Source organism: Hydra vulgaris, chromosome 07, assembly GCF_038396675.1.
Source record: "Hydra vulgaris chromosome 07, alternate assembly HydraT2T_AEP".
Lineage (NCBI taxonomy): Eukaryota > Metazoa > Cnidaria > Hydrozoa > Anthoathecata > Hydridae > Hydra > Hydra vulgaris.
Window position 1 is genome coordinate 26,998,806 of NC_088926.1, and position 26,366 is coordinate 27,025,171.

At 28.8% G+C, this 26,366-nt stretch overlaps 3 protein-coding genes and 1 long non-coding RNA gene across 5 annotated transcripts; 3 read left to right on the plus strand and 1 right to left on the minus strand.

The window, feature by feature from the left end:
- Positions 1 to 3,566: 3,566 nt before the first annotated feature.
- Positions 3,567 to 5,471, plus strand: LOC136082196 (uncharacterized). Its single transcript, XM_065800712.1, has 2 exons — positions 3,567 to 3,778; positions 3,851 to 5,471. The coding sequence occupies exons 1-2, from the start codon at positions 3,567 to 3,569 to the stop codon at positions 5,469 to 5,471; spliced, it is 1,833 nt and encodes a 610-aa protein (XP_065656784.1).
- LOC136082377 (uncharacterized) lies at positions 4,088 to 8,373 on the plus strand. 2 transcript variants are annotated; one of them, XR_010639647.1, is made up of 7 exons: positions 4,088 to 6,182; positions 6,342 to 6,450; positions 6,595 to 6,938; positions 7,054 to 7,107; positions 7,200 to 7,423; positions 7,772 to 7,918; positions 8,132 to 8,373. XR_010639647.1 is itself a non-coding variant. In XM_065801513.1 (7 exons), exons 1-7 carry the CDS (start codon positions 5,984 to 5,986, stop codon positions 8,302 to 8,304), a joined length of 1,263 nt encoding a protein of 420 aa, XP_065657585.1. In that variant the 5' UTR covers positions 4,088 to 5,983; the 3' UTR covers positions 8,305 to 8,373. The 2 variants fall into 2 exon arrangements, 1 of the variants encoding a protein (XP_065657585.1); XM_065801513.1 differs by having other exon boundaries at positions 7,759 to 7,918.
- A 9,286-nt stretch (positions 8,374 to 17,659) lies between these two features.
- Positions 17,660 to 19,261, minus strand: LOC136082145 (uncharacterized). Its single transcript, XR_010639430.1, has 2 exons — positions 18,276 to 19,261; positions 17,660 to 18,153 (listed from the first exon to the last, which is right to left on the minus strand). It is a non-coding gene; the product is annotated as an uncharacterized LOC136082145 (long non-coding RNA).
- A 4,480-nt stretch (positions 19,262 to 23,741) lies between these two features.
- Positions 23,742 to 26,223, plus strand: LOC136082378 (uncharacterized). The gene is made up of 2 exons (XM_065801515.1): positions 23,742 to 23,814; positions 24,427 to 26,223. The coding sequence occupies exons 1-2, from the start codon at positions 23,791 to 23,793 to the stop codon at positions 25,330 to 25,332; spliced, it is 930 nt and encodes a 309-aa protein (XP_065657587.1). The 5' UTR covers positions 23,742 to 23,790; the 3' UTR covers positions 25,333 to 26,223.
- The last annotated feature ends 143 nt before the right edge of the window (positions 26,224 to 26,366 follow it).

Sequence of the window (26,366 nt, forward strand, 5' to 3'; positions counted from 1 at the left end):
TATCAGGTCATAAAAACTGCGTTAATGAGAGTTGGTTTAGATTTGAAGAACATCATAGGAGAGTCTTTCGATGGAGCAGCCAACATGTCCGAAAAATATAAAGCAAGTTTGGCAAAATATGTTTTGAGTAATAGTCAATCAGGTAATGATAAACTCAGTCGTTTACAAAAACTAGGCTCAACAAGATGAAATATGTAAAAATAAAGCACGAAACAAAAATTTTTATGAAGTAAAAAATACTGATTATAGTAATCATCGTTTCAAGATAGTATAGTTTAAAAATATATGATAGTAAAACGTTGTATTTTGTTTTTAAACTACGATTTCCTGAAAGAAAGAAAAAAAAGAAGAAAAGAATGGAACTCGGCTGATGTATTAAATGATCAAATATCAGCAATGTATATAAAAATGAGATTAAAATATAGATATAGAAAAAATAAATATATTTTTCAAACATTGAAATATTTTGAGAGGTTTAAAAGCTTAAACAGAGTTTTAACTCATCAAGTCTAAAATTCGTTTCTTAAATGGCAAAAATTGATTTGTTTATTTTATAAGGAAAACTTGATCATTTTTAATCTTCATATGATAATTTGATGTTGTCTGAAGAAGAACGGTGCTGAAACAACACTCCAGGACAGCGAAAATGAGTTCACTTTAGATTTTATTATCGAAAATGAAGATAAAAAAAGTTGAAGATGATGATAATGATGATGATGATGATGATGATGATGATGATGATGATGATGATGATGATGATTATGATGATGATGATGATGATGATGATGATGATGATGATGATGATGATGATGATGATGATGATGATGATGATGATGATGATGATGATGATGATGATGATGATGATGATGATGATGATGATGATGATGATGATGATGATGATGATGATGATGATTTGTACAAGTTTGTTTTTTTATAAATTTTATAAATAAAATTAAGATGACTCCAGATGAAAAAAATAAAAGGGAAACTCAAATTAATCAAATACATTTGTTTAATTATTGAAATAAATTTATCAATGAAGTCATTAAATTTTAATATGAATAAGTTTTAATGGCAAAAGTCACAAAATAATATATAGCTATTAAAATTGCATCAGCCGGTGGGCCTTCAAGCATCCTGGCCCCAGTCTAAAACTGTTCTAAAGGACATGTAGGTTCATACAAAATGGGCACTAACAGCATGCTCTTAAAAAAATTAAAAAAATACCACCTGAAAAATAATCAGTAACTACTTGGACAGTATGTAAAGCATCATTTTAAATTAAAAAAAGTTTTATTTTTAAAAAGATATATTTTTTACATTCAAGATTAAATTATTCCAGATGTCAGAAACTCAGTTAGAAAAGCTATATTTTTGAGAATCTAAGAGAGAACTATGTTTGCGTGTTTCGTAAATATAACCACGAATGTAGTTAATGTTTTTATTCACAAAGAACATTGAAGTTTTAGTACAAAAAAGATTGCAAAGAACTTTATAATACCTTACCAAGCCATGTTTAAGACATCTATCTTTAGGTCAAAACCGAGCAGTTGTAGACGGTCATTATGAAACAAAATTTTAAGGTTTTTACTTTTTTTGTGAACTTTTTTTGAACAGTTTTAACTGTCTTAATCAATCCAATTTGGTATATTGACCAAACTGACGAACAATATTTTTAAATTGGTATAATATTGGTAGTGGAAGCTCTAACTAGGATCTATGAAATTTCAATATTATATTATTAAGTATATAAATAAATAAAAATTTAACTAAATCTAAAAGTGTATGCGGTAGAAATAAGAGATACCACAAATAGTGACAGAATATTCAGCAACAATTAGTTATTTTGAAGGTTGCGAACTAATTCATTGAAGTGCATATTTTAACTTTGCTGATGGCGTATTTGTTTCATTTGCAGTTTGCGACACTTTACACATAAGTTATTGACTGTTATATCATATTGTTTTAACTATTGTTATTTATAAATGTACTCCTCAAACCATTAATAATAAATATAAATCGTACTTCTCAAACCATTCAAAAAGATAACAAAAATAGTAGGCTCTGGTATATCTTGCATTTCTTATGTAATTTCAGAAGTTTCTATAGATAGATATAAAACAAAGAACTTTAAAATAATTAAAAATTATTTCTTTACAACCTGTAAAGATAATGACAATTATACGCCTTTTTTATTGATGCCCGTTTCAAAACTATTTTCCTGGGATTAGTTGAAGTACAAAAAGCAAAACAAAATAAAAATTTAAATGCTTTAAGAAAGATTGTGATGTGTGACATACATCATGTTCTTCCTTAATGAAAGTTTAATTCAGTGAAAGAGTAATCTTTCTCAGTAAAAGGCTTCTCGATCTTGCAAGTGGTGGTCAGCAAACGCAAAACACCATCCTAACAAAATTTGCTAAAAATTTATTTTATTTGTTTCTAGCAGTGTGCATAGTGAATGGTTATTTTTGGAAGTGTGCATAATTTATGAGGAAAAGTGCAGTCATTGGCTACATCAAACAATGAAAATGTTTTACCATAACTTAACAAGGATAAAGTTTAAGTACAGTGAAGTGGGGTGACTTTTAACACGTGCGGTTACTTTGAACGTACCATCCCCGTAAGCAAGCCCACTTAGAGCCGATTGTTGGCAACCTCATATGGGTCCTAAGTGCGTCTGATGTTTGGTTTATTTGCGGGACCAATATGGACAAACACAATTAATAAATAGTGAGCACAACTTTACGGGACCCGTCTGGTTTTGATATGGGCTTCCTATATATAAATTTAGAAGTGGGCAAGTCCACATAGGGCCTATTATGGGCTGACTCATATAGGTCATAAGTGTGTTTGATAGTTTGTTTATTTATGGAACCAATGTGGGCAAACACAACAAAAAATATGTTAAAAAGCAAAATAATAAAACTCTACTGGACCCGTCTAGTTTTAACGTGGGCTTATCTATGTTTAAAATTTAAAAATAATTGACATAGAGGCAGATATGAAAAAGGTCAAATTGAAAAATTAAAAATGGCTAATCGCCTCGTGAATTTAGAGTTTATGAATCATAAAATGATGTTATTGATGATGTTAGGTTATTTTTATTTTGTTGTATTTTATTTAAAACATAACAATTTCTTTAAGGTATAATGCCTCAATGCAGTTTTAGTATTAATAACGATCATTTAAGAAATTGCTTTATTAAGATATCTTTTATAAATAAATTTATAAAAGTAAAGTTATCATAATGATAAATTTACTTTGTGATGTGTCATTGTTTAATGTTAATAACTTTCGTGAATGGCATTATTTATAATGTTCTATTGCATTAATATATTAATGCAATACAATTTTGTGCTTTTAAGAAACATAAGTACTCTTTTTTAGAAAAAAATTATTTTTATAACATGGAAAGATGTTCCAGAACTCAGCGTCGTAAGGTACAAAAAATTGTAAGCACAATGCCAACTAATTTAAGTCAAGATAATTTAATGAATGAAGAAGTGATATTAAACAATGGGATTGAAATTATATCTACACATGATTAACATGTATCCTGTAACATGCCACAAAATGCATGTACAGAAATTCCATCATATGGAACTTGTTCAACTTTAAATAATGATTTTGTCTACAATGAATTATCAGAATTTAGCAATGATTTTGATAATGAGTCAATTTCAAGTTCATTGAGCACTGATGACTACAATATACAAGAAGAACTTCGACAATGGATAACAGAATTCAATGTTTCACATAGGGCTGTTAATGCTTTGTAAAAAATATTTCAAAATGTGGGCATTCATGTTCCGAAAGATGCTAGAACTTTATTAAAAACACCATCTAGTGTTGTACAAAAAGTAGTTGCAGGCGGTGTGTATTATCATGTTGGAGTTGAAAATGCCATTAGAAAGCTTCTACAAACAAAGAAGTTGCCTGCTGATTGTCTAAATCTAAGATTAAATATCAATATTGATGGTCTACCAGTTTTTCGTAGCTCAAATGTGCAGCTATGGCCTATTTTAGGTTCTATAATTGAAGTATCTTTAAATGATATTTTTATTATTGGACTCTATTCAGGTATAATGAAACCATCTTCACTGTTTGATTATTTAAACGATTTTGTTACAGAAATGAAACAACTGGGTGTTGAAGGTATGCATTTCATAGATAAACACTATAAAGTAACTATAAATGCTGTTATTTGTGATGCACCCGCAAGAGCCTTTATAAAATGCATTAAAGAGCATTGCGGTTATAATGCCTGTGAGCGATACACACAAGAAGGTGTTTATTGTTCAAATAAAATGACTTTCCCAAAATTAGATGCACCTTTAAGAACTGATGAAGATTTTCTTGCGCAAAAGGATGAAGAACATCATACTCCCAATATGGTATCTCCGCTTACTGAACTTAATATTGGCACGGTTTCTCATTTCCCTTTAGATTATATGCACCTAGTTTGCCTTGGTGTGGTTCGCAGAATGATATGTTTATGGATTAAGGGTGAATTTCAATGTAGGCAATCATCTAACACTATTAGCATAATATCAGCAAATTTGTGTTCATTAAGAGAAGCAATGCCTAGTGAATTTTGTAGGCGACCGAGATCTTTATTTGAATTTCGAAAGTGGAAAGCTACCGAGCTTCGACAGTTTTTGTTATATTCTGGAACAGTTGTACTTCACAATGTTTTGCCACAACTCATGTATCAAAACTTTTTGACACTTTCCATAGCAATGATTCTTTTGTTATGTCCAAGATATGCTGCATGTGAACACTATCGTGATTATGCAGAAAAGTTGATGATAAATTTTGTTCAAAACTTCCGTATAATATACGGTGATAATCAACTGGTGTATAATGTTCACACATTAATTCACTTAGTTCAAGACTGCAGAATATATGGAGCACTAGATAATGTTTCAGCTTTTCCTTTCGAAAATAAATTGGGTATTATTAAAAAACTCATCCATAAACCACATAATCCAATAGCTCAAATTATTAATCGATGTGAGGAGAAGGCATTTGCTACACTTCAAAATAGAAAGTCAATGTCTGTTGAACAAGGAGCTGCTAAACTTTTACAAAGAAAACATTCAACAGGTATGATGCCTCCAAATTTGCCTTCAGGATATTATCAACAATATAAAAACTACAATGGAAAAAAGTATTTTGTTTCTATTTCTTTACGCGACAGTTGTTTTAAAATTCATGGGATATTATCTTTTGTCAAAAATATAATTCTATCAAATAATAATGAAATTCTTGTTGTTTACAATTCTGTTGCGGAATGCAGTTCCTTTTTTGATCATCCACTCGAGTCGTCTCTATTGGAAATAGTTGTTGTAAAAAAAATTTCCGGTCTTTTAAGGTATGCCAATATATTAGATCTTGAAAAAAAGTTTGTCATCATGCCTTTAGATAATAGCAGCTATTTAGCTATACCATTATTGCATCAGATGTAAGTAATGCAAAAATTTGATTGTAACTTTGAATCTTAATGCAGTCAATAAATTTATTGAATATGTTGTTAATAGATTTGTATTTTTTTGTCTATGTATTATACAATTAATTTTTTTTTTTTTTTTGTATATAAATGTAAATTTGAAAAAAATTATTATCTTATTTTTGGTGTATTTAAAATCAAATTAACATAAATGATAAAAAAAATATTGAAGTTTCAAAATTTAGTTATATAGCTTTTGTGTCAAATTTTGGTATAAAAACATAATGGTTGAATATTTATTCAACCACATCAATTTGAGTAGATCATATGAACATTTAAACCACTTTTAAAAACAGCAAAATTATTGTTTAGTGGTTTCACCTTTATTTTTTTTACTAATGGTTTAATGTATAATCTAAATTTGTTTAAATTTAACAATACTTTAAGTTTAAAAAGTAACTTTATTATTACATACTTATCTATAAACAATTTTGTATTTAGTTCAAATATTTTACTTCAAAAAACTTAGTTATGGCTTATGCTGTAATAGAATTTTGTGAGACAAATCAAGTAGAAGTTATTTCTACAAATTGGTTTGTTTCAGACCAAGAAGAATTTTGTTTGTGGCCAACAAAAAAATTATCAACAAAAGCGCAAAAGATGGCAAAAAATAGAGTGGCACCTGATGCTCCATGGGATGCGTTCCTAATTCGTGTCTTGGGAAAAGCTGGTATGGGACATTGTTATTGTTTTGTGATTATTGCTAATGTTGTTTATAAAAGTTGGCAATTTTTTGAATTATTTAGAATCCCCAATATTAGATCAGTTAATGTCATGACCAGGCCAATAAATATTTTGTACGTCTTAATCATTATTTTAACTTATTTAGCAACTTACACAAGAGCAAGAGAAAAGCTACAACATGCAGAAGATACTTCTGACTTAAATTTTACGGAACAGGAGGCTGAAGAAAAAGATGTACCTATTAGGCGAAAAAGGTAATAATAAAAGTACTGTCTGCTCAATAATTGTACTAGTGTTGCGTGTATTGGTGTTTAGTTTTATAGTTTTTAATTGAATAATTTCAAATGTTTTCAAACTATTCTAGAAAATATTTGGTGATAATTACATTTATTGTTTAGAATTGCAACTAAAAAAATTTCATCAGATTTTGAATCTGAAATAGTATTTGAAAATGACATTGATTATTTTCCTCTTGAGAAAAAAAAATTAGCTGGGAAAACTCAACTTAGTGCCACAACTCAAATTCTTCCCCCTTCATTTTCTGTGCCATTTTCTGTTACGGTATCAAATTCACCAACATTGATAACAACTTTACCCATTATGCCAATATCTTATGAAACACCATTTTCATCTCTTGAAGTAGCAGCATTGATGACACCGACCCAGTGTACTCAATTATCAAACACGACAACAGGTTGTATGTCAAGGACGGTAACAACAACATCACCAGTTTCAAATATTGGTGAGTTACATAATTTAAAAAACTAATTTAATGTACTTGATCTCAAGCTGAATCAGTTGTTAGTAATTTGATTTTTATTATTTATGGTGTTATAGTTCAGTTAGCACTATTTTAGATGTTGTAACAGTACAAAACATTGGGAGTGCATTATCTTGCAATAATATATCTAGTAAGTGATTATTGATTGTTGATTATTTGGTTTTTTTCAGATTAAATGACTATACATGTGATAATGTGAGTAATTATTTACACTTTTCCAAGATCAAACAATGCATGGATTGGTGGTACAGTTGCTGAAAGTGTGTGTGGATATTCAGCAAACCCAGGCTATCCACACCAACATGCTAAATGCTATGCTTAGTCAAGGCAATGTAATGGTGCAAGCTTCACGGTTACCAGACGGGATAATATTTCCAATGGACACCATGAAAGCTTTTGATGCAATTGAAATGAGGCTTAAAGATATCAACATTGCAAACATAATTGTAAGATAATACTTATGACTTAGGACATATTAGTTTAATGTACAGTTCAATATAAAATAGGAAAGCAATATAGATAAGTAGAAGCAACTATTTATATATATTTCTTTCCTATTTTATGATGAACTTTATTTAAGCTTTATTAATTTTAGCATAATATTTTTAGTCTATCGTATTTAAATATTGCAAAACCAGTATTCTGGTGTTTAGTTAATATCATGTATCATTCATATATACTGTATATGCATTTTTGCTATTATATAATAAATTTTCAATTTTTATATTGTTTAAGATAATCTTTTTTAAATTATCTTAATATGTTTGATTAAATTTTGAAGGTTAACTTTCTAGCCGGTATCGGAGGGAGAAATGTCGACGAAGCTATTCGCCGTATGATGCAGCAGTTGTTAAACAATAACTTAGCTCTGCAATTTAATTGTCAGCGAGGGCAGTCAAAAAGAGTGTTAAAGGGTACTAAGCTATTTCAAGTGATTTATAGTGAGTATTCATAGTTTTAAATAAATTTTGGTAATATTTTTCTGCTATTTTGTCAGATATTAAATATAATTGAACATAAGTAAATTTTGTTTGGTTAGTATTAAAAATTGTGTTATGTTTAGTAAAAACCCTTATGGTTTAGATTTTCAAAGACGATAATAATATTGTGTATTTAAGATTCATTAACTATTGGAAATGTATTATTTTTTATAGAAGCCTTAAAGCTTAACAACCTGACGTCGACATGTACAATGAAAGATTTCGAAATGTCCCTTGCAATGAAAGATTTCGAAATGTCCCTTGCAAAATGGCTTATTGGTGCTCGCGATCGAGATGGTAATAGAGCTAAGCGTGGCGAAGCAAGAAAACAGTCTAACAAGCTTTAATTTATTTATAACTTTTTTTGTATAATATAATATTTACATTAATAGGAAATATATATTATACTCAGCATATTGTTATTGTTTTTATCTAATATATATAAATTTAAAAAAGTTCAATATAGGTCCCAAAAAAAGGGAGTTTATTGGGTCCAATATGGGCTAACCATCGAATACGCCATTAGGTCATAAAATAAAAGTATAATAAAGTTAATAAAAGGAAATAGGAGTTTATTGAGTCCAATATGGGCTAACCATAAAAAATTATGTATGGGTCAAAGTAAATAAAATAATATAGGAGTTTGTTGGGTCCAATATGGGCCAACCATGAAAAACTCTGTTAAGAAAAACAAAATAAAAACAGGAGTTTGTTGGGTCCAATATGGGCTAATTATATGGACTAGCCCATATAGGACCCATTGATAAACCGCGGACAAATTTTTATGGGTCTCAGATAGGCTTCCTACATAGGGCCCATAAAACAGCCCACATAGGTCTGATATATGATCCATGTACTATTGTTAACTGGGATCTTCAGTTTCTTCTATGCGTCACAAATAAAAAACTGTGCGTTTTTTCTATGCATTTGTTTTGAATAATGACGGCGGATACTTTAACAAATCGACAGATGTTATTATTCATTAAATATTACTCGTGGTCGAGTGCAATTTGTTTAAAGAAAAAACTTGTAAAGAAAAGGAGTTTTTGTATCATCAACAAAATGTATTTAAAGAGTATTTCTAATAGTTTCTATGACGAAAATGTTTTGATATAACGCAGTATTATTGACGACATTGGCTGACTTTTTTATATGCAGTGTTTGCTGGGAAGATTAATTTGACCAAATTAATCTTCCCAGCAAACACTGCATGTACAAAAAACGTACAATGTACGTTCAGTTTACGTTCTGAGCGTCCTAGACCTTTTTGGAATCAAGATGTTTTTTTTTGGTCAGCGTGGAACGTTCAAAAGACGTTTATGAAAAGGCACATTTCCGAATGTAATTCAGATTACATTCAGAAATGTGCCTTTTCATAATAAAACTCAGATCCAAACGAACATGTAAACTGAAATTAAAAACTCGTTTTATTAGTATCGGTCAAAAATATTAAGTTTTATAGTTAACTTTTCGTAAATATATTTTTTTGTAGTTGTTAAATGCGTGCGCCATTTTTTATTTTATCTCGAAATAACATTAAAATCTAAATAATAATAACTAATGGTTTCATAAAGAGTTATTATATTGTAAGTTGTTAATTTAATTATTACTACATTAATAGATTATTTCTTATATTTTTTTTAACAATTTGATTTATATTTAGTTTTAGTATATATGAAATAATAAATTTAAAAAAACTTAGACTATTTATTTTTTGATTTAGATAATTATATCAAAAACTGTATTTATAGTTAATGTCAAAACTATAAATACAGTCTAAATGAACTAAAAATTAAAATTTTTTGCCTAAAATTTGTAAAAGGCTTTAATAAACAATATTACAAAGTAATAACTACTTTTAATCAACAATGTTGTTGAATAAAAACACTTAATTAAGTAAAATTTGTAAAAAGTAATCAATACTTTTTACAAATTTTACTGTTGTTGCCACAGTTATTGCAAAAATTAATTTTTTTTACATTTCATTTCTTTCGAAAGGATTTTTCATAATAGAATATACATTATGTATACAATCTATAGTGTCAATATACATTGACAATGACAATATACATTGTATACACGAAGACAAATAGTGTTATATATATAACACTTTTTGTGTTATATATATTGTGTTGTTAACAATAAAAGTTATATATATAACTTTTATTGTTATGTAATGTTATACAAGACAATGTTATTGTTATTATATTCTATGACAATAAAAGATGTATGGCCTAATAATAAGAAAAAGCATTCTAAAAGAATGGCATCTAGTTAAATTCTATATGTAAAATGTATAATTTTTCATTTTTTTGATTGATTGTTGTTATATTTAATGACTGTTTCTTTTTTATTTTTGGTGGTATTTGTTTTTTTCAACCACTTTCTTTTAAGTACTTCATCTTTAGGGAAGACTTAAGTTTATTTTTATTTTTTCATTTTGTTAATGCAACCAACTGCACAACAACTTTTTATGATATAATATATATATCAGCCCTCAGAATTAGGGTCGACATTCGACAATGCTAACCTTACTGCCAACCTTAAATGTTTGAGGTTGGCAAATAATTATCGACAGCATTTCTATGTCTTATGGTAAGACCTTTGTATCATTTTTTTTTTGCCGACCTGATGCCGACCTCTAAAAGGTTGAGGTTGGCAAATTACTGCCGACCTCATTTTTCCTAATCCCAAGGATTGATAGTGTGGCTTTATTATGTATTCTGTAGCCTAAAACCTACTGTCATACACACACACACACACACACACACACACACACACACACATATATATCAATTTTTTTTAAATTTGGGTGTGATTGTGAATAAGATGTTGGATTTCGTAGACAAATCTGATAAAGATTTTTGATACTATATGAGGAGCCCATTTGCAAAACTTACTAAGACCGAGTAAATTGATTTTTAAAAATTGATGAAAAACTGATCTACTATTAGTTGCGCATCAACAGAAAACTGTATTTTCTTTGCCTTTTTTAGAACAAAAATGCTTTTAATTATTCTAACATTTAAATAGATAATATATACCAGTATATAGAATGTGGGAAAAGCTCTATATTTTGCAGATCCTTGATTTTTCATATTTGATGCAGATATTTGATTTTTAAATGATAATGTTGATTATGATCTTTAAATGAGAAGATAAGGTTTTTTCTTAATTTTAAATAAATAAAAATACTTACTATAGAATTAATTGATTTATTGGTTTTACGGTTAAGATCAAACTATCATATTATGCATAATAATAAGTTCTTTTTTTGTTGTTGTTGTTAAAATATAATTACTTATTACGTAATAATAATAATTCAGTTAAACTTCACATTTGTATAAGCTAACTTGATTGAATCTTTAATACATTCTTTATTTTATATTCTATATATCTTATTTGTATATATTTTTTGTATTTTGCATAGACCATGCCTAGTATGCCGAGAATGAGCAAGAAAATTGCGTGGATAGAAAAGGCCTCGGTGACCTTAAAAAACTAAACCACGACAATAGTTTTTATGATATTTTTTAGATCTGTAATTTGAAATATGTTTTAATCATGTGTATACTTTTAATTTTGTGTTTTATTTGTTTTAATTAATAAGGCACACTGGTTGCCCTTTCTGTTATGTTTTCTGAATGTTAAATTTTTGTCTCCAAAACACTACAAATTCTGTGATTGCTAAAATACACTCATTGCATAACAAATATCTTAAACGTTCAAAAGACGTTCAGAACGTCTTTTGAACGTTTAAAAGACGTTTTTTCTAGACTAATTTAGTATAACTGCACTTAAACAGAAAGTCTTATCTAAGTCTTTTTACGACATCTATAAAACGTCCTGAAAGGACGTCTTTTAGCGTCTAATCTAGAATCAGTTTAGAATGCGTCCGAGACGTTCATTGTTCGGTTTTTATACGTCCAGTGTTTGCTGGGTTTCTTTGGAAAATGACATTTAGTATGGGGACTAAAAACATAATTTTTTTTTTGGTAGTATTCTTATAATGGTTTGTGTGTATAAGAAAAAACCTGGCTCTAGGAACTATAAAAATTACTCAGACGACACTCTACAAAAGACTATCAAAAAAATTGAAAAAAAAAGAAATATCCTTAAAGCAAGCAGCTGTGTTTTTAAAATGTGAGTACCTTGCTCAATAAAATCAACGAAAAGCATGCTAAATATCCAGGTGGGCAAGTTATTCTTTCTGCCACCAAAGAAAATATTTTGTTGGAAGCTAAAGTTAAATGTAATTGGGGATTTCCCTTATCCATGCACGAAACAAAAATGTTCATCAAGCACAGGGCCGTCTTAAGGCCATCGGGGGCCCTAGGCTAGACTTAATTTGGGGCCCCTTTTTTCCTTAGTAAAAAAATTAAATCAAATACTAAAATAGGAAACATTTATTAAAGCAATGATAAAATTTACATGTGACGTTTACGTGATTTTTTTCTTGAAAATTCTTTAATAATATCATCAAAATCAATGGTTAAAAGAACATCTGATTCAATTGACATTAACGACAAACAGTTCAATCTTTCTTGCAGCATGGTTGAGCGGAGTTCATTTTTTATAAGTTTTAGTTTTGAAAATGATCGCTCGCCAGTGCAATTTGAGACCATCATTGACAGTAAAATTCTAAGGGAAATTTCAATATTTGGAAAAGTTGATTCCAAGTGGTCTCTTTTTAATGTTGAGTAAAATTCTGTAAATGAATGTTCATCTTTTGAAATGTAATATTTAAATTGCTGGCACTCAAAAAAAAGTTCGTTTTCATTTATGTCCTTCTTATAAATTTGTGCTAGGTTTGAACAATGGTCTTTTAGTTCAACATTGGCAATTGTTTGAATGTTTACTAGAAATCCGAAATTGTCATTGATCTTCTCATATGCTGATGTTCTTTTTTCTAAATTTCATGTTAGTGAATCAATAACAGGAAGGTATGTTTCAATTTTGAATTTATAACTTCCCTGAAATTCCAATTCTTCAGCCTCACCATCAAAGAAGGCCACACGTCGGCTTCTTTTTTTTGTTCTTTTTGAAGAATCTCTGTAGTCAGTGTTTGGAAGCAAGATTTTGGCTTTTTCCTGGTAATTCTCAAATTGACTCCTGAAATCTTTAATGAAATGCAACAATGACTTTAGAATCCGAACTGCAACATCCAGGTTTAAATTTTCTTTCTGTAAAATCTTCGATGTTTCATTAAAATGACAAAGAATATCATTCCAGAAAATTGTCAGAAAAACAATCTCAAAAATGTTCATTTTCGTGATGAGATTTTGAGCATCATTTTGAGTTTCTTTTGACTGACTTATGTCCTTGATCAAAAATTCAAGTGCTTTTTTAATCTCATCATAACTGTCATGCAGACAAGTCGCAGCATCTGCACGTGCTGACCATCGAGTTCCAGAAAGCTGTTTGACAATTTTTTTGCCTTTGCCAACAAAAGACAGAAGCACTTGCCAACGATGAGTTGATGCAGAAAAAAAGTTGTAGAGGCATTGAACAAAGTCAAAAAAAATAATTGCTTCTAAACAACATCCAGCTGCACTGTTGCCAACCAGATTTAAAGAATGTCCAGCACAAGGAATAAACAATGCTGATTCACTTTTGTCTTTAATCCTCTTTTGTAGGCCTGAGTACTGTCCTGCCATATTTGATGCATTATCGTATGACTGCCCACGACAGTCAGATATTGAAATTTCATTTTCTTGTAAAAAATTCAAAACCACTGTTTCTAAATGTTCAGCTCCATGCCCGTGAATGGGAACAAATTGCAAAAAACGCTCAACTGGTGCCAAGTCTTTAACATATCGAACTGTAAAAGTTAATTGATCTACATGTGACAAGTCTGGAGTTGAGTCAACGCTGATTGAGTAGTATTTTGCTTTTTTTAATTCAGAAATTATTTCGCTCAAAACTTTATTTCCCATTAGGCATATAAACTCCTCACAGATATTGGCGGAGAGGTATGAAGTATTACCTTTTCCAGAATTTCCATGTTTTTTCATGTGTTCATGTAGGAATGGGTCAAACTGGCTAAGTAACTCAAGAGTTCCTAAATAATTACCATTTTGCTCTGAACCAATGGTTTCATTGTTTCCACGAAATGGCAATCCTCTTGATGACAAGAACTTTACAACTGCAACAATTCTTTTCAGCACATTTTGCCAGTACAATTGTTCGTTATGTAACTGTTTTAATAATACAGAGTCAAGCTGGCCACTTTCTCTCTGCCGACTGGAGTAAGTAAGCATATTTTTGTGATGTTCAGAACCATTCTCGTGTCCAGATATACATTTTAAGGCATTTTTCCAGTCATCAAATCCAGTTGTGGAAAAATTAGAGTGTTTGCTGGAGAATAGGGTACAAGCAAAGCAAAAAACAGAACCTGTTGAAAGTAAGTATAATAGCCATTCACGATTGACAAATTCGCCATTGTGTAGTTCACGTCTAAAGCAAGATTTTGATAAGTACCTTTTATGTCCGCAACTCAACCTTTCCGAATTTTTGAAGCTCTATCAATGCTTACGAAATTTGAAGTTGGACAAAGAAATACATCTTCGGACACAACAGGCTTTGACTTTTGTACCAAAAGAAATGATGTCAAAGGAAGATATTTTGAAATGTCTTCTTTTGCTTTAGCTGCTTTTTTCCTCTTTGCAGCACCACTTTGATAAGTCCGATTAGACATGTTAAATGACTTTTTTTCAAAACAGATGTTTTAAGTTGATCACAGCAATTTCAAATTCAATCTAATGGGATATTTTAAGTGCTTGTATTTAACACTTCTTATCAGAAAATTTATGTTTATTTTCGGACGCATGCATGCATTTTTGTTTATCAAGAAAAAAAAAATTCCCTAGGGGCCCCCAAACTGAAAAACTGATACTTTTCTAAAAATAATTAAAAAAAATCTTATCAAGAAAAAAATTATTCCCGAGGGGCCCCCAAACTATGATTTCTTCAGAAAATTTAGAAATATAATTTTTTATTTATATAAATTTGAAAAAAAATCCAGACACATTTTGGGGGCCCCTAAAAATCGGGGGCCCTAGGCTGCAGCCTACCTAGCCTATGCGTTAAGACGGCACTGATCAAGCATTATTTGGATCAACAAAGAATGCAATTTTAAAAGTTTATAGAAAATCTTCCTGGAAAGGAAGATTTTTTTACTCGATGTTGACGAGGAATTCTTCTATTGCATCGCAACACTTCAGAACAGTTTCAACGGCCTGAATGATAAACCTTGCTGAGAGGTGTCCTATTGTGCAAGAGAAACTCGTTATTCGAGAACCAAAAGTGAATGGATTAACACAGTCACATTCAATGATTGGTTTGAGAGAACGTTTCCACTACATGCCTAAAAACAACCAGGCTGCTAAGTTTTAATAGGGGACTATTTGAGTTCTCACATAACCATATCAGTCGTAAAAACAATATCAAAATTACCTTCTATTTTATTGCTTTTCTCAAAAACAATTTGAAATAGATTAATGAAACTTTCAAAATATTATATGTTTTTTATCCATTTATTAAACCCAAAATTGAAAATTACAATTTTTTTTATAATTTTACAAAATTAGGTTAGGTGTCACTCATATAGTTAAAAACCAGTATTAGAATGACACCTAAATAAAATAAACAAACAAACAAAAAATTCAACAGCAATATTAATAAATAAAAGCAAGCGTAAATTAAATTAATTTAAAAAAAAAAGATTAAGCTATAATAAATTAAATAAAAAGACAAAAAAATATAAAAACACTCAATTAATAACAACAGCGAACAACAATAAAAATAATTAGCAACAATAGCACAAATAATAACAAATATTACGCAAACGAAAAGGCGAGCACAAAACTACAATACGAAAACGAAAACTACATAAAAAAAAGGCAAGCACAAAAACTTCTACAAAATAAAATAAATTATATTTGTTATTCTTTGCGGAAATAGAAAAGCGTTAAAAATTTGTACAGAATTTTTGTTCTAATTAGTTCTTTTCTTTTAACTTGATACTTCGCTTTTAATTGATTGTTTTTGTTTTGTTTTATTAAATCTATTTGTTCGTTTTACTTTTTTATTCATTTTCTTGTTTTATTTTCTCTTTAATCTTTTAGTTCGTTTAAACCTGTTCGTTTATAAGTCAAATGGAGCCATATTATGGATGTTTCCCATTAATACGGCTACCCCTTATAAAACTACCGCATTTTAAAATTGAAAAATGTTCAAAATAACCCCACTTTACGGTATCAAATATGGTAATTATTTGTTAAAACAAAAAATTACAAAAATTAGCTATATGTTATCTTTTTTAAGTTTTTTTTTTGTTACAATCTGGTACTCGGTATTTAGTTAAATAGTTTACAATATACCGAATGGAGGATTTTCTGTTTTAGGCACAAATTTCACATTCTTCTTTTTATACCATTCCATAGCTAGTTTACAATAATGAATTGAAGCTAAATCAGGCCAGAACACAGGTCTGTTATTGTGTGATTTAATGAGAAGTAAAAGGCGTTTTTGTAAACATTCTTTAACATATATTTGACCAGAAAGTGTGGACTGAGAAATATAAGGTGCTGATTTTTTGCCACAACTGCAAATAGCTTGCCAAATCAAAGCTTTTTTAGCGAACTTGTCATGTTTTGTTGCATTAAATTTCTTATCTGCTTTTCCTTTATATTTGGCAATGCAATAAACAGCATCAGGAATTTGTTGATGATCGTACTTGATATAAGTTTCATCGTCTTCAATAAAACAGAAATTTTTAGAAATAAAATTGCCATACAACTTTCTGCCGCGGGTTCTTGCACTTTTTTGTTGAGTTTCAGAACGGTTGGGCACTTTTTGTGCTTTGAAAGAATGAAAACCATGTTTGTTTCTAACTTTTGCAAGAAAACTATGATAAAATCCATATATTTTTGCGCGTTCCCTTATTGAAAGGCTTGGGTTATTCTTAAAATTGTTAACCAGTTTTCTAACTAGTTTTATCCCAGTAAACACACAAACGTCTACTAAACGTCAAAACAACGTTTCAACAAAACGTTCAGATTTGGTCAATTATCCGTTTAGAAAGAAATCCAGATTAACGTTTAGAACAAACGTCCATAAAACGTCTATATTCAAACGTATTTTAGATGTCTATTATAGGATTATTATACGTATATAAAGCGTATAGATTTTATTTAATTTGCGTTTAAATCTAGTCTAATTAACGTATATAAAGCGTTTAGATTTAGTCTAAGTAAACGTACATTAAACTTGTCTATTAGTTTCTTTAATTTTGTTAACGTAAATTTAATTTATTTAAGTTTTAAAACTAATATAAGTTAAAATTACGTTATAACTTTTTAACTTTTATAAGTTAACTTTTATTAGGTCGTGAAATTTATAAATTGCATATAGTTATAAAAGTAATGAAATTTATAAATAAGATATAGTTATAAAACACCTGGTTTTATTTTTTATATTTTTTATAACTATTATAATATGTTTATAAACTTTTATACTATACTACGTATGCTATACTTTTATTTTATAAAACTATTTATAAAGTTATAAACATATATAAAACATTTTCATATAGTGGGGATTTAGAGCAAAAATGTTTGTGCACTATATTTGTTTATGTTTAGATAATTTAAAAAAATTAAATGATCATGCTTTTGGTAGTGGAAATATTATATTAATAAATTTCGATCAAATATTTTTTAAATTTAATCTCATTAGCAAAAAATATAAGTTTACATTAAGATTAAGTCAAAGATTACTTATAAAATTAATAAACTCATAAACAAATATTTTGGATCACTGGTTTATGCATTACCAAAAATCTTCCTAGAATACCGTCTACCCTTGTTTATCATGCACCTGTTTGTGCTACATCATCTTCTGCAATCGTATCCTGATCATCTGATTTCGTAACCTGATTTGTAACCGCAAAAAACTAGGGTAAAATAGTTAGCATTTTAAATGTACATTTATAAATCAAAATTGAAACTACACTGAACAACTTTACATATAGAGGATTTTCTGAATGGAAGTTTCGAAAATTTCCTGAACCGTCCATGTTTATTTTTGACATTAAAAAATTTGTAACGTCGCGCTATATTATATGCAGTGGATTTTACCAGCTCCGTTCTACCGATTTTCTTTAGCAAATGTAACTAAATTAAGCTAAAATGCATCTAAAATAAAAAATTAAAAAATTTACTTATTAAACCTCTTGATTAATGCAAAGATGAATACCTACTGTTACACAATCATACTAGCGCTAACGAAATGAATTTAAACTGCTTATAAAACTTACAAAAAAAGTTCTTGCAGCAGGACTTTCATAACGACAGACCAGCAACTCCTATTTTTAACTATGACAATGTTGCAATCAATAATTTCTAAAACAACTGAGTCCATTAATTTGTTGGCATTTAGGAAGGTAGATTGTTGTGTATAGAGGTTTTTAACTTCCATGAATTAAAATGGCGCTACCGACACTCGTTTATTATTTATTAATCAGTCGTTTTGCTTTCAGTTGTTGTAAGGAAGTGAATCTTGAAAACGCATCTAAATTAGTTATTTAGCCAATAAAAAGTAATTTTTTTTATTTCGTTTTAATTATGCCTATTTAAACCACGTGACTTAAGCTGTTATGTGAGTCTTCTGACCAATGGCTATATTACTATATTATAATATAATAAATGTTTATTAAACGTCGATCAAACGTTTAGAATAACAACTTATATTAGTCAATATTGTAAACGTTTGATTGACGTTTAATAAACGGTTAAATTAAAAGATTTAAAGTGTAGATTTTAAATCTATGAATGTTTACGTTTAATTAAGGTCGATTAAAGGTTTACAATATTGACTAATGTAAGTCAATATTTTAAACGTTAGATCGACGTATATACAAAAAGTTTGAATTATACATTTCAAATTAAGCGTCGATTTTTAGTCAATATAAGGTCGCTAAACGTTTTATCAATTTTTCGACCAACTTCGACTAAATATTGACCAATTCTGAACCAATCTGTGTTTACTGGGAATATCTTTAAAACCTTACTTCATTCCACCACCAGATTCGCGTTTGATCGATTTTATTTGAGAAAAACGTTGAAAAACACGACTAACGGTGTATGGATGTATTTGCAACGATTTTGCTAACGAATTGTAGCTACTATTAGGATTTTGTAAATATTTGTGCATAACTTTTTCTCTTACGTCTTCTTCTTTTGCCATTTTTAAAACTAATTTCAAGTTAAATCCAAAATCTAACATATTTTTTTGAAACCACAACACGTTGTAAACAAAATATAAAACAATTAAAAAGATTGTAATTCAACCACTGAAAAAAAATGACGCGCTTATTCTTTCACATTTATTTCGTGTACACGCTTTAAGTTAGAAGTTGAGCATTAAGTTCAATGTTTTTCGGCGCTAAAATTTTGCAGAGAAAACTTTTTTTAATTATAAATTATCTAAATTATGGCTTTACTATTAAAGAATATTAACTATTTTTTTTATTGTTGTTATTGCATAAAAATAAATCTTATTACTCAAAATGCTATATTTTTAATACACCGAATCTTAAAAAAACTCTTTTTTGAAATGTGTTGGTGTAATTTGAAATGAGTGGGTGTGTCTATTAATAAACCTAGTCTTAGGAAGCTTTTTTTAAAGATGAGTGGGTGTACATCACAAAAATGACGCATATAATGCGTCTTTTTTTGTGTGATGATTAAAATAAATAAAAGCTTAAACTTCAACAAATAATAGAAACTATAAACTGAACCAATAATAAAAGTTTTCTCATTTTACAAACCCATTCTTTTACTTAATTCTTTGATATTCTGAAAATTTTAAACGTTATGTGTAATATTTTTATATTGTTATTATTCGAAATGGTATATATTTATTGAAACTACATAACAAAAGTATAGGGGAGACTGGGGCTAGTTGGCAGGGGTAAGTTGATGAATTGCTTTTTTCTGCAAAGCATTTCATCAAAAAGTGCCAATAATTTCAGGAAACCTTCCTAGTTGATCATTTTGTCTTTCAATGTAGTATTGTAAGGATTTGCGCATAAAAGATATTGTGATTTATGTGTTTTTTCCACATTTTTGTAACTTTTGCAACTTCTTTATTTTTTCGATTTTTAAAAGCAATTACATCAAGTGCACGTAAAGTGAATTAAAGTTATATTTTGCAAGGTTCAGTGAAATATGTCCAACCATCCATTTTTTATTATTTACCTTTTTCAGGGATCGGTAGGGGAGTTTGTAACCAAATAGCTGTCGGGGTAAGTTGGCAAAATATTGGCGGGGCAAGTTGGCTTTATATTTTAACTTGATCCGATCGCGATCGGACGTAAATTTCGAGAGTTTTCCATTTTTAATTTTTTGAAATATGATATTAAAATCGATTGGATAATGAGATCACATAGATCACATGCGAAGCTATAAACAAAAAACAGAGAGGGCTATAACTCCTCAAAACGTCATAAAAAATGCTGTTGATGCTGTTTTATTAGAAGGAAAATTTATACGAAAAACAGCCAAAGACTATAATATCCCTGAAAAAAGTTTGTCCCGATACTGCAAAAAGCAACAACATCATGGTCAACAAATATCGGGTTACATAAAATCTAGACAGGTCAGTCTATATATATAAATATATATATTTATTTATTTAAAATGAATAAAAACAACTTTTGATGGAAAAAGCATCTAATTTGTTATAGATTGGTTTAAAAAAATCAAAAATAAACACCTTTGCAAATTTCTAATTTTTGATATAAATGATTTTTACCCATCTATTAGTGAAAACACTCTTACCAATGCAATCAGTTTCGCCGAACAACATGTTGTTATAAATGATGACGATAAAAAATTAATATATCATGCAAGAAAATCTTTAATTTTTAAAAACGATGAAGCTTGGATAAAGAAAAGAGGCGGATTATTTGATGTTACAATGGGAGCATTTGATGGAGCTGAAGTTTGCGAATTAGTCGGTGTTTTTATGTTGTTTCAGCTCTCTCAACATTACGATAAAAATAATTTTAGCTTATATCGTGACGACGGACTTGCTATTTTTGAAAACAGAAGCGGCCAACAACCCCTACTGAATAATTTTAGCTTATATCGTGACGACGGACTTGCTATTTTTGAAAACAGAAGCGGCCAACAAATGGAAAAAATCAAAAAGCATTTTACGCATATTTTTAAAAGTAACAACATACTTATCTCCATCCAATGTAATATTAAAATTGTCAATTACCTCGATGTAACATTGAACCTGATTGACAGTACTTATCAACCATATTGTAAACCTAATAACCAACTTATTTATGTTCATTCTGATTCCAACCATCCACCTAATATAATAAAAGAAATCCCTCGCAATATCGAGTTAAGATTATCGACTATGGCAGTAAATGAAACTGTGTTCAATAATTCCATTCTTCCGTATGAAGAGGCTTTACGTAAATCAGGATACAATTCAAAACTCACCTACCAACCGCAAATAAACAATAACCAAAAAAGACATCGCAAACGTAATTATATGGTACAACCCCCCGTTTAGCAAAAATGTTGAAACTAAAATTGGAAATCGCTTCTTAGCTTTAATTGACCAACACTTTCCAGTAGGACACAGACTTCATAAAATTTTTAATCGAAACTATATTAAGGTTAGCTATAGTTGCATGCCTAATGTCAAGTCTCTAATAAATGCACATAACAACAAAATTTTACAAAGCGATAAAAATGAAACATCATCAAAAAAATGTAACTGCGTAGATAAAAAAATTTGTCCGTTAAATAACCAATGTCTTTCTAGCAATATCGTATACCAAGCCACTGTAAGTTCTGCAGATCCTCAATTCAAAAACAAAGTTTATTTCGGTATAAGTGAAACCACTTTTAAATTAAGGTATGCCAATCATCTTATTTCTTTCAATGCACCCAAATATAAAAATGACACCGAACTTTCCAAAGAAATATGGAAGCTAAAATCGAAAAATATAAAACCTGTTGTTACATGGAAAATAATAGCACAATGCAAGCCCTACAACCAAGCATCAAAACTTTGTAATCTTTGTCTCCGAGAGAAGTTTCATATATTATCATATAAAGGAAAAAACTTACTTAATAAAAGATATGAAATTATATCAAAGTGCCGGTGACGCAAAATAGATTAACTCCCCAAAAAGTTAACTCCCGGTTAAAACATTTTAACTCCCCGGTTAATCTATTTCGAAATAAATTAACCCCGGGAGTTAAATTATTTTAAAATATAGCGAAATGGATTAACCGGGGGCTTAAGTGTTTCTAACCCCTACTGAAATAAATTAACCCCCTATAATACGCGTTTTAAATAATTTAACTTATAATTATATCTACAAAATTGTGTAAGTATTCTATTTTAAAATTTTTTAAAAATATATCTAGTATTATATATATTAAAATATATAATATATAAATATTTAGTGAGCGTTGAATAAAACTACTTTATAACTGTTTATTTTTGACAAGCCTTTATATTATATATAAAAAGGAGATCAAAACAATAGTATTAGTAGAATAATAGTATTAGTAGAAGTTCGTGCAATACTATAACTATTGTTTTGATCTACTATTACTATTGTTTTGATACTAATACTTCAAAACCATTCTCTTTTGCTAATAATGTCTAAGGTTATAGAGTTTATATCTATACTATAGTATAGTATAGTAACTATACTATCTCTCTCTCTCTCTCTCTCTCTCTCTCTCTCTCTCTCTCTCTCAATCTCTCTCTCTCTCTCTATCTATATATATATATATATATATATATATATATATATATATATATATATATATATATATATATATATATATATATATATATATATACACACACACACATATATATATATATATATATATATACATATATATATGTGTGTGTGTGTGTGTGTGTGTGTGTATTAATATATACTAGTTAGCTATATAAACTCTATTATATATATATATATATATAAAAGTATATATGTATACATATATTTATATATATATATATATATATATATATATATATATATATATATATATATATATATATATATATATATATATATATATATATATATATATATATATATATATATATATCCAGGTTCGAAACGAGCTCTGCACAAATTTTCGCGTCACGGTAAGGAAGGAGGCGTGAACTTCCCGGTTAAATGCACTTCCGCGGTGCTCTGTGACAAGACCGTTGGGGCACCTAAAAATAAAATTAAATATATATATATATATATATATATATATATATATATATATATATATATATATATATATATATTGCCACTATTAATATATGATATTATAATCGCAGAAATATAATTTATATCCATATCAATAACTAATTAACAGATTTAAAAACAACACACTTGGAAAACATCAAGTTAAAACTTTTTTTGTAATTCGTATAAGTTGTTCCAAGGGAGTTAATATATTATGGGGAGTTAATTTGTTTCGCCGACAGGGGTTAATTTATTTCAATAGGAGTTAATCTATTTCGAAATAGATTAACTCCCCGGGTAATTTTTTACGCAACGGGAGTTAATTTATTATGGGGTTAATTTATTTCATGACACCGGCATTCAAAGAAATTTTTACTATCCTTATTTGACACCGGGGACTAAATACCATTGACGTCTTTTGGTTTTTGTTTTGTTTTGTTTTTGTAACGTCAGAACTCGTTCCAACGTAATTTTAATTTGTATTTTTTTAAAACGGTTTTCAAGTGACGAAATACACAATGGCTGATGATTGCCGAAGGGCATGAAACTCAGAGTTCCATCAAAAGTTGTTTTTATTCATTTTAAATAAATAAATAAATATTGCTCTATTATTTAATAATATTGAGCACTCTTAAACGCACAAGAGTATTTGAATTATTATTATTATACCATAATAATACATTATCTATTCTGTATATATATATATATATATATATATATATATATATATATATATATATATATATATATATATATATATATATATATATATATATATATATATATATATATGTATATATATATAATATTTTATATATAATATATGTATATATAATATATATATATAATATATGTATATATATTATATATATATATATATATAAATATATATATATATATATATATATATATATATATATATATATATATATATATATATATATATATATATATATATATATATATATGTATATATTATATATAAATATTATGTTAGTGTTTTTATTTACAAATAGAGTGCTCAATGGTCTTAAAGAACATATAAGTTATATTTTATAACTGTGTGTTAGTGTGTGTTAAAGAACATAGCAGTTATTTTTTGTAACTGTGTTTTGTGTCTGTGTGTGTTTGCATATATATAGTGTTATTTATTTTAATATTGGTATTGTTCATTTAGGTCTTTACTGATTTACAAGAAGATTTATTAGAAAAATATGTCACTAAAGCTTCTGATATTTATTATGGGCTTTCTCCTAAGGAAGTGAGGAAACTAGCTTATCAGTATGGAAAAGCAAATAGCATAAAAATACCTCATAATTGGAGTGCAAATGAAGCAGCTGGAGAGGACTGGTTCAGTGCTTACCTCAAAAGGTACAAAAAACTGTCAATAAGAAAACCTGAGGCAACAAGTCAAGCATGTGTTTCCAGTTTTAATCCAACAAATGTTCAAAAGTTTTACAACAATTTACAAATTGTTCTTAATCGTTTAAAGTTAGAAAGTGGAGATATTTGGAATATGGATGAAACTGGCATTACCACAGTTCAAACTCCAGATCATATCGTAGCAAGAAAAGGTTTTAAAAAAATTAGAAGTGTTACTTCCGCTGAGAGAGGCAATTTAGTAACTGTGGCAGTTGCTGTTTCTACAAGTGGAAATTCAATTCCTCCATTTTTCATATTTCCTCGTGTGAAATTTAAAAGCTATTTTTTAAATGGTGCTCCTAATGGAAGTGCAGGCGCTGCAAACCCATCTGGTTGGATGACCGAAGTTCAATTTTTGCAGTTTTCCTATCATTTTGTCAAATATGCTAGAAGTACAAAAGAGCAACCCATTTTGTTGCTATTAGACAATCATGACTCTCATCTTTCAGTAGAGGCTTTTGATTACTTTAAAGAAAATGGGGTATCAGTTTTTTCATTTCCTCCTCATTGCAGCCACAAACTTCAACCTCTAGATCGAAGTGTATTCGGACCTTTTAAAAAATACACTAACACAGTTTGCGATGCATGGATGACAATACACCCTGGTTCCACAATGTCTATTTACAGTATACCAGGTATTGTGGTAACTCATTTTCATTAGCATGTACCCCTAATATATCAAGGCTGGTTTTGCAAAAACAGGAATTTTCCCACTAAATGTTAACATTTTTAGTGAACACGATGCCAGGCTATACCACAGATAGACCATCTCCGAAACAAGACTGTGCTGTGGAAACTACAGGGCTAAATATAAGTAGTTTAACTGATGTTGACTTTACAATATCAGAGAATGACATGTTAGAAGCTGGTTGCTCAAAAGATACAAAACCACATAATGATATTCAAGCAATAATGATGTACAATGCATCTACAGAGTCAACTGTAGTTCTATCGCCTGAAGATTTAAGACCATTGAAAAAAGCAATACCATGAAAAAGTTAGAGTTAATAAATGAAATATAACCACATCAATTCTTACAGATTCACCAAATATGAATGTTTTAAAATAGAAAAAGAATTAGCTAAAAAGAAAAAGTTAGCAATTGAAGAGAGAAAACAAATAAAAAAAGTTAAATAAAGATAATGATAAGATGAGTAAAAGATCAACTAGTAAAGGAAGTATACACTTAATAGGAAAAAGTTTGAATCGTCCAAATAGCTCTGTAGAAAAGGAGTGTTTTTATTTGAATTGTGTTGGAATGTTTTCTAAAAGTAAACCAGAAGAAGTCTGGGTTCAATGCATTCAATGTCACCTTTGGGCTCATGAGTCATGCATAATCGGAAACTCTTTGTTTTTCATTTGCAATAATTGCTGCTAGCTGTTTTGAAACTTAATTAGTTGAAAATATTCATATTATAAAACAATATACGTTTTAATTCTTATTGTATAACCATAAATTGGGAACACTGTTTTGTTTTCACTTTTTTTCATTTTTTAATTATATTATACTTTTTAATTATATACTTTTTAATAATAATTACTCTTTTGCTTATGTTAATGACTTATTTATAATTACTCTTTTGCTAATGACTTGACCCAAAAGTTTGATAATATTGATAAAAAATTTAAAAAAAAAAAGAGTTGGGGGGGGGGGGTTAAAATATTATTGGAATACATATAAATAGGACCTTAAAC

Coding starts and splice junctions, on each gene's coding strand:
- LOC136082377 (XM_065801513.1), top strand. CDS start 5,984: ATGGCTTATGCTGTAATAGAATTTTGTGAGACAAATCAAGTAGAAGTT. Junction 6,451..6,594: donor GTACCTATTAGGCGAAAAAG/GTAATAATAAAA, acceptor TTTATTGTTTAG/AATTGCAACTAAAAAAATTT. Junction 7,919..8,131: donor GCTATTTCAAGTGATTTATA/GTGAGTATTCAT, acceptor TATTTTTTATAG/AAGCCTTAAAGCTTAACAAC.
- LOC136082378 (XM_065801515.1), top strand. CDS start 23,791: ATGAAACTCAGAGTTCCATCAAAA. Junction 23,815..24,426: donor AACTCAGAGTTCCATCAAAA/GTTGTTTTTATT, acceptor TTGTTCATTTAG/GTCTTTACTGATTTACAAGA.
- LOC136082196 (XM_065800712.1), top strand. CDS start 3,567: ATGCCACAAAATGCATGTACAGAAATTCCATCATATGGAACTTGTTCA. Junction 3,779..3,850: donor CATAGGGCTGTTAATGCTTT/GTAAAAAATATT, acceptor AACACCATCTAG/TGTTGTACAAAAAGTAGTTG.